Below are 9,323 nucleotides of genomic sequence, written 5' to 3' on the forward strand. Positions count from 1 at the left end.
TTTTATTTTTTTAAATGTACTTTTGTTTATTTTGTAAATATTTTCTTTACTCTTCTTGAACTGGACTGTTAGTTAAGCGATTGTAAATCAGCATTTCACAATAAGGTCCACACTTCGGCGCATGTGACAAATAAAGTTTGATTTGATTTGGATTTGAGATTCCATCAAATAAAATTGTATTTGTCACGTGCGTCGAATACAACAGGTGTAGACCTTGTAATAAAATGCTTACTAACAAGCTCTTTCAGAGATTACATTACAGCACGCACACACACACACACACACACACACACACACACACACACACACACACACACACACACACACACACACACACACACACACACACACACACACACACACACACACACACACACACACACACACACACACACACACACTCACGCTCAGGTGAATCAAGTGCCATTTCCTACCAACCCAGTAGATGACGCACTGAGACAGTTCTCGTGCCAAAGACCGGAAAGAAGTCATGTGCTTGTCCCGTGACCAAATGCGGAAGTGTTGAAATATATCCATAGCGACAACAGATTACCCTCTCTATTTCATATAGATTTTGCTGTTTTATTTGCCCTATTTCTCAGAGAAATGGAAGGATATGCCAAAACATCACTTAGCACCACGTATGCTGGAGCCCCGGATTTCAGAGGGTAAGAGAGTGTTAATTATTCAGTCGTCGTATTAGAAAACGTTACTAACAGTAGTTAGTTAGTTAGTTAACATTAGCCCATTCATTAGATAGATAGCTTGGCGCTTTAGACAGCACCTCAACTGGGAGGTCGCGGGAGGATTTTAAGGGGTCGCGGGACTTGTGTAAGAAAAAATATATATATAATAATAATAACACATTTAAAATGTAAAAATATTTTGAAAGGTAACCTCCGCATCGAAACTTTTATTTTGAAAGGATGCCGCCTCACTGCTTATTGCTGCTGTATTTACACGTGTAGCGGGTCGGTAGTGGGGTTCGGTATCGGAGGGTTTTCGGGCTGCACACACTCACTGACCAATACAATAATGTTCTCGCCCCACACGCAAAAACTGATCCAATGAAATGACAGATTTCTAGACACACACACACACACACACACACACACACACACACACACACACACACACACACACACACACTGGACCAATAAAAATGTAATTCTGACACATTGTTTTGTATTAAATGAAGAGGCACTTTGTGCAAAAAAGCCCACACCTGCCATTAATATACTGCTGCTCCAGTTTCAACTGTTCTGCCTGCGGCTATGGAACCCTGACCTGTTCACCGGACATGCTACCTGTCCCAGACCTGCTGTTTTCAACTCTCTAGAGACAGCAGGAGCGGTAGAGATACTCTTAATGATCGGCTATGAAAAGCCAACTGACATTTACTCCTGAGGTGCTGACCTGTTGCACCCTCGACAACCACTGTGATTATTATTATTTGACCATGCTGGTCATTTATGAACATTTGAACATCTTGGCCATGATCTGTTATTATCTCCACCCGGCACAGCCAGAAGAGGATTGGCCACCCCTCATAGCCTGGTTCCTCTCCAGGTTTCTTCCTAGGTTTAGGCTTTTCTAGGGAGTTTTTCCTAGTCTTTAACATAGTGGATATGTGATCAAGTTGGTCAACTATTTTTAAAAGAGTTCCAGGAAAAGCAGGTGTTTCCAGACCGTCTGTAGGGACATGGAGAGGAGCACCAGCAGGTGTTTCCACCGTCTGTAGGGACATGGAGAGGAGCACCAGCAGGTGTTTCCACCGTCTGTAGGGACATGGAGAGGAGCACCAGCAGGTGTTTCCACCGTCTGTAGGGACATGGAGAGGAGCACCAGCAGGTGTTTCCACCGTCTGTAGGGACATGGAGAGGAGCACCAGCAGGTGTTTCCAGACCGTCTGTAGGGACATGGAGAGGAGCACCAGCAGGTGTTTCCACTGTCTGTAGGGACATGGAGAGGAGCACCAGCAGGTGTTTCCATACAGTCTGTAGGGACATGGAGAGGAGCACCAGCAGGTGTTTCCAGACCGTCTGTAAGGACATGGAGAGGAGCACCAGCAGGTGTTTCCAGACCGTCTGTAGGGACATGGAGAGGAGCACCAGCAGGTGTTTCCAGACCGTCTGTAGGGACATGGAGAGGAGCACCAGCAGGTGTTTCCAGACCGTCTGTAGGGACATGGAGAGGAGCACCAGCAGGTGTTTCCACCGTCTGTAGGGACATGGAGAGGAGCACCAGCAGGTGTTTCCAGACCGTCTGTAGGGACATGGAGAGGAGCACCAGCAGGTGTTTTCCACCGTCTGTAGGGACATGGAGAGGAGCACCAGCAGGTGTTTCCACCGTCTGTAGGGACATGGAGAGGAGCACCAGCAGGTGTTTCCAGACCGTCTGTAGGGACATGGAGAAGAGCACCAGCAGGTGTTTCCACCGTCTGTAGGGACATGGAGAGGAGCACCAGCAGGTGTTTCCACCGTCTGTAGGGACATGGAGAGGAGCACCAGCAGGTGTTTCCACCGTCTGTAGGGACATGGAGAGGAGCACCAGCAGGTGTTTCCACCGTCTGTAGGGACATGGAGAGGAGCACCAGCAGGTGTTTCCACCGTCTGTAGGGACATGGAGAGGAGCACCAGCAGGTGTTTCCACCGTCTGTAGGGACATGGAGAGGAGCACCAGCAGGTGTTTCCACCGTCTGTAGGGACATGGAGAGGGGCACCAGCAGGTGTTTCCACCGTCTGTAGGGACATGGAGAGGAGCACCAGCAGGTGTTTCCACCGTCTGTAGGGACATGGAGAGGAGCACCAGCAGGTGTTTCCACCGTCTGTAGGGACATGGAGAGGAGCACCAGCAGGTGTTTCCACCGTCTGTAGGGACATGGAGAGGAGCACCAGCAGGTGTTTCCACCGTCTGTAGGGACATGGAGAGGAGCACCAGCAGGTGTTTCCAGACCTCTAAACCCACTAGGGGGCAGCACCACTGGTCTACATTCTGAGTTTCCCCACTAGAGGGCAGCACCACTGGTCTACAGTGTTGGTGATCATTCTGAGTTTCCCCACTAGGGGGCAGCACCACTGGTCTAAGGTATTTTAGCTAGCTCTATCAGTATTAACGTCCCATAGCTAACAGTAGGTCTATGCATTCAATAATATCAAACGCATGCAGTTCACGTAATGTACTCACCCAGAGCCACCACCAAGACATATGATGGAGGATATATATGGTCTCTCCTGCAGGAATGACAGTTCTCTGGTATCTGCTCTGAAAACTCTTCTCTTCTTCACCATCCTGATGGTCACCCTGCCCATAGGACTGTACTTCGCATCAAAGGCATATATCTTTCAAGGTAAATCATTATTTCTTGTCTGAGGCCTAAATATCCCAATCAATATTCAAAACAATTTATTTGAATTTCCTCCTCTCTCCTCCTTCCTCCCACCTCTCTCTCTCCTCCTCCCTCCCACCCCTCTCTCTCCTCCTTCCTCCCACCTCTCTCTCCTCCTTCCTCCCACCTCTCTCTCCTCCTTCCTCCCACCTCTCTCTCCTCCTTCCTCCCACCTCTCTCTCCTCCTCCCCTCTCCTTCCTCCCACCTCTCTCTCTCCTCCTCCCCTCTCCTTCCCCCCACTCTCTCTCTCCTCCTCCCCTCTCCTTCCTCCCACCTCTCTCTCCTCCTCCCCTCTCCTTCCCCCACTCTCTCTCTCCTCCTCCCCTCTCCTTCCTCCCACCTCTCTTTCTCCTCCTCCCCTCTCCTTCCTCCCACCTCTCTCTCTCCTTCTCCCCTCTCCTTCCTCCCACCTCTCTCTCTCCTCCTCCCCTCTCCTTCCTCCCATCTCTCTCTCTCCTCCTCCTCTCTCCTCTTCCCCTCTCCTTCCTCCCACCTCTCTCTCTCTCCTCCCCTCTCCTTCCTCCCACCTCTCTCTCTCCTCCTCCCTTCTCCTTCCTCCCACCTCTCTCCTCCTCCCCTCTCTCTCCTCCTCCCCTCTCCTTCCTCCCACCCTCTCTCTCCTCCTCCCTTCTCCTTCCTCCCACCTCTCTCTCCTCCTCCCCTCTCTCTCCTCCTCCCCTCTCCTTCCTCCCACCTCTCTCCTCCTCCCCTCTCCTTCCTCCCACCCTCTCTCTCCTCCTCCCCTCTCCTTCCTCCCACCTCTCTCTCTCCTCCTCCCCTCTCCTTCCTCCCACCTCTCTCTCTCCTCCCCCCTCTCTCTCCTCCCTCTCCTTCCTCCCACCCTCTCTCTCCTCCTCCCCTCTCCTTCCTCCCACCTCTCTCTCTCTCCTCCCCTCTCCTTCCTCCCACCTCTCTCTCTCCTCCTCCCTTCTCCTTCCTCCCACCTCTCTCTCTCTCCTTCCTCCCACCTCTCTCTCTCCTCCCACCTCTCTCTCTCCTCCTCCCCTCTCCTTCCTCCCACCTCTCTCTCTCTCCTCCTCCCCTCTCCTTCCTCCCACCTCTCTCTCTCCTCCTCCCCTCTCCTTCCTCCCACCTCTCTCTCTCCTCCTCCCCTCTCCTTCCTCCCACCTCTCTCTCTCCTCCTCCCCTCTCCTTCCTCCCACCTCTCTCTCTCCTCCTCCCCTCTCCTTCCTCCCCCTCTCTCTCTCCTCCTCCCCTCTCCTTCCTCCCACCTCTCTCTCTCCTCCTCCCCTCTCCTTCCTCCCACCTCTCTCTCTCCTCCTCCCTTCTCCTTCCTCCCACCTCTCTCTCTCCTCCTCCCTTCTCCTTCCTCCCACCTCTCTCTCTCCTCCTCCCTTCTCCTTCCTCCCACCTCTCTCTCTCCTCCTCCCCTCTCTCTCCTCCTCCCCTCTCTCTCCTCCTCCCCTCTCTCTCCTCCTCCCCTCTCCATCCTCCCACCCTCTCTCTCCTCCCCACCTCTCCTCCTCTCCTCTCTCCAGGTTCCCTACAGATGTCTAACTCAGACAGTTATTTCTATGCTGCCATCGTAGCTGTGCTGGCCGTACATGTGGTTCTGGCTTTGTTTGTCTACGTGGCCTGGAACGAGGGCTCCACCAAGGACAAGGGGAAACACGACTAACCCTTAACCTGGCCGTGCTGCTGGCCCAGAGAAGGCCTGGACCAAGCCACTTCCAGCCCCCACCCAGCCTGGCTTCTCTCCAGCCCCCACCCCAGCCCCTGTTTGACCAGCCCCCAACCCAGCCCCTGTTTGACCAGCCCCCAACCCAGCCCCTGTTTGACCAGCCCCCAACCCAGCCCCTGTTTGACCAGCCCCCAACCCAGCCCCTGTTTGACCAGCCCCCAACCCAGCCCCTGTTTGACCAGCCCCCAACCCAGCCCCCACCCCAGCCCCCGTTTGACCAGCCCCCAACCCAGCCCCTGTTTGACCAGCCCCCACCCCAGCCCCCACCTCCAGCCCCCACCCCCAGCCCAACAGCCATGGAGGGGCTCATACCGAGTCCATCTCCTGGTGTTAGGAGAGAATAATGTATTGGGTGTTTCTGACCTCCCCTGTCATGTGTTACAGCCCGTTAGAGGGTGTGTCATAAACTGGGCCCTGGCCAGAGACGGCCGTGAAATGCCAGTTCACAACTGGAGCGTGCATGTAGAAATGTATTGTCTGCGTCCAACCCTATTCCCTATTTAATGCACTACGTTTGACCAGGGCCCCGTAAGGCTGCTTGACCAGGGCCCCGTAAGGCCGTTTGACCAGGGCCCCGTAAGGCCGTTTGACCAGGGCCCTGTAAGGCCGTTTGACCAGGGCCCCGTAAGGCCGTTTGACCAGGGCCCCGTAAGGCCGTTTGACCAGGGCCCCGTAAGGCCGTTTGACCAGGGCCCCGTAAGGCCGTTTGACCAGGGCCCCGTAAGGCCGTTTGACCAGGGCCCCGTAAGGCCGTTTGACCAGGGCCCCGTAAGGCCGTTTGACCAGGGCCCCGTAAGGCCGTTTGACCAGGGCCCCGTAAGGCCGTTTGACCAGGGCCCCGTAAGGCCGTTTGACCAGGGCCCCGTAAGGCCGTTTGACCAGGGCCCCGTTGACCAAACGTAGTGGATTATACAGGGAATAAGGTGCCATTTTGTTTTCTGTGTGTTTACATCATGTCACTGCTGTTGTGGTTGGATCCGTCCTTGTTGACCGGATTCATTTAAGAACGTTGTGTTTTCGTGAGACTGTCTGTAGACGTTTATTTTTGGTTGTAATTTGATGTCCAGAGTGTTTGTTATGATGAAACATTAAACAAATCAAATGATCCATATTTTGATGAACTGTGGAAACATTTTAGTTCTGTAGCAGATGCTCCTATCCAGAGTAGTGACTACTGACTGAGACACAGCAAGCACCATGCTCTACTGACTGAGACACAGCAAGCACCATGCTCTACTGACTGAGACACAGCAAGCACCGTGCTCTACTGACTGAGACACAGCAAGCACCATGCTCTACTGACTGAGACACAGCAAGCACCATGCTCTACTGACTGAGACACAGCAAGCACCATGCTCTACTGACTGAGACACAGCAAGCACCATGCTCTACTGACTGAGACACATCAAGCACCATGCTCTACTGACTGAGACACAGCAAGCACCATGCTCTACTGACTGAGACACAGCAAGCACCATGCTCTACTGACTGAGACACAGCAAGCACCATGTTCTACTGACTGAGAAACAGCAAGCACCATGCTCTACTGACAGACACAGCAAGCACCATGCTCTACTGACTGAGACACAGCAAGCACCATGCTCTACTGACTGAGACACAGCAAGCACCATGCTCTACTGACTGAGACACAGCAAGCACCATGTTCTACTGACTGAGAAACAGCAAGCACCATGCTCTACTGACAGACACAGCAAGCACCATGCTCTACTGACTGAGACACAGCAAGCACCATGCTCTACTGACTGAGACACAGCAAGCACCATGCTCTACTGACTGAGACCGTCATACAGACATCATTATGTATGGCTCAGAGACACAGCAAGCACCACCAAACCACCATGTAGAACAACTCTCATCCTCAGAGTTCCTGTTAGCTCAGTGTTTTCACTGTAGTGTCTTGCGTCACCTGCCGGGCTATTGAACTTCTCATGCACATCATGCATCACAAATAATACTCATTTATAAATTGTTCCAATTAGGGGTGTGAACATTTTAAATATTTAAACGACATTGGGATTGTTAATGTTTTAAAAAAAAAAATTATCCCTAACCTATTTTTTTACCAAACTAAAATCACAGTGCAGTTATCACAATTACCACTAACAGGTCCCGGTCATAAAGGAATATATTTACGTTGAACAAACACCTAACGCAACAATGCTGTGACCTTTGATCCATGATTCACCTGACGATATGTTGAAAAGAGGAAGCAAAGTACTTTAAACGAAGGAGCACCGGATGTCACAGGAAGGCCTAATCAAGGACAACATCCACCCGATGTCACAGGAAGGCCTCATCAAGGACAACAACCACCAGATGTCACAGGAAGGCCTCATCAAGGACAACAACCACCGGATGTCACAGCCTCATCAAGGACAACAACCACCGGATGTCACAGGAAGGCCTCATCAAGGACAACAACCACCGGATGTCACAGGAAGGCCTCATCAAGGACAACAACCACCGGATGTCACAGGAAGGCCTCATCAAGGACAACAACCACCGGATGTCACAGGAAGGCCTCATCAAGGACAACAACCACCGGATGTCACAGGAAGGCCTCATCAAGGACAACAACCACCGGATGTCACAGCCTCATCAAGGACAACAACCACCGGATGTCACAGGAAGGCCTCATCAAGGACAACAACCACCGGATGTCACAGGAAGGCCTCATCAAGGACAACAACCACCGGATGTCACAGGAAGGCCTCATCAAGGACAACAACCACCGGATGTCACAGGAAGGCCTCATCAAGGACAACAACCACCGGATGTCACAGGAAGGCCTCATCAAGGACAACAACCACCCGAGCCACTGCCTGTTCACCCCGCTATCATCCAGAAGGTGAGGTCAGTACAGGTGCATCAAAGCAGAGACTGAGAGACTGAAACACAATACATTTATATGAGGAGGCAAGTAGCCTAGTGGTTGGAGCGTTGGACAAGTTGCCGAAAGGTTTCTGGGTCGAATCCCCGAACGGACAAGTTAAAAATCTGTCGTTGTGTCCCTGAACACGGCAGTTAACCCACTGTTCCTAGACCAGTTAACCCACTGTTCCTAGACCAGTTAACCCACTGTTCCTAGACCAGTTAACCCACTGTTCCTAGACCAGTTAACCCACTGTTCCTAGACCAGTTAACCCACTGTTCCTAGACCAGTTAACCCACTGTTCCTAGACCAGTTAACCCACTGTTCCTAGACCAGTTAACCCACTGTTCCTAGACCAGTTGACCCACTGTTCCTAGACCAGTTGACCCACTGTTCCTAGACCAGTTGACCCACTGTTCCTAGACCAGTTGACCCACTGTTCCTAGACCAGTTGACCCACTGTTCCTAGACCAGTTAACCCACTGTTCCTAGACCAGTTAACCCACTGTTCCTAGACCAGTTAACCCACTGTTCCTAGACCAGTTAACCCACTGTTCCTAGACCAGTTAACCCACTGTTCCTAGACCAGTTAACCCACTGTTCCTAGACCAGTTAACCCACTGTTCCTAGACCAGTTAACCCACTGTTCCTAGACCAGTTAACCCACTGTTCCTAGACCAGTTAACCCACTGTTCCTAGACCAGTTAACCCACTGTTCCTAGACCAGTTAACCCACTGTTCCTAGACCAGTTAACCCACTGTTCCTAGACCAGTTAACCCATTGTTCCTAGACCAGTTAACCCACTGTTCCTAGACCAGTTGACCCACTGTTCCTAGACCAGTTAACCCACTGTTCCTAGACCAGTTAACCCACTGTTCCTAGACCAGTTAACCCACTGTTCCTAGACCAGTTGACCCACTGTTCCTAGACCAGTTAACCCACTGTTCCTAGACCAGTTAACCCACTGTTCCTAGACCAGTTGACCCACTGTTCCTAGACCAGTTAACCCACTGTTCCTAGACCAGTTAACCCACTGTTCCTAGACCAGTTGACCCACTGTTCCTAGACCAGTTAACCCACTGTTCCTAGACCAGTTGACCCACTGTTCCTAGACCAGTTGACCCACTGTTCCTAGACCAGTTAATCCACTGTTCCTAGACCAGTTAACCCACTGTTCCTAGACCAGTTAACCCACTGTTCCTAGACCAGTTGACCCACTGTTCCTAGACCAGTTGACCCACTGTTCCTAGACCAGTTAACACACTGTTCCTAGACCAGTTAACCCACTGTTCCTAGACCAGTTAACCCACTGTTCCTAGACCAGTTGACCCACTGTTC

At 51.8% G+C, this 9,323-nt stretch overlaps 1 protein-coding gene across 1 annotated transcript; it reads left to right on the top strand.

Moving 5' to 3' along the window:
• The first annotated feature begins 493 nt into the window (after positions 1–493).
• LOC123994221 (vacuolar ATPase assembly integral membrane protein vma21-like) lies at positions 494–5,270 on the top strand. The gene is made up of 3 exons (XM_046296756.1): positions 494–668; positions 3,240–3,349; positions 4,889–5,270. The coding sequence occupies exons 1-3, from the start codon at positions 607–609 to the stop codon at positions 5,026–5,028; spliced, it is 312 nt and encodes a 103-aa protein (XP_046152712.1). The 5' UTR covers positions 494–606; the 3' UTR covers positions 5,029–5,270.
• The last annotated feature ends 4,053 nt before the right edge of the window (positions 5,271–9,323 follow it).

Source organism: Oncorhynchus gorbuscha, linkage group LG13 (genome assembly GCF_021184085.1).
Source record: "Oncorhynchus gorbuscha isolate QuinsamMale2020 ecotype Even-year linkage group LG13, OgorEven_v1.0, whole genome shotgun sequence".
NCBI classification, from domain to species: Eukaryota; Metazoa; Chordata; class Actinopteri; order Salmoniformes; family Salmonidae; genus Oncorhynchus; species Oncorhynchus gorbuscha.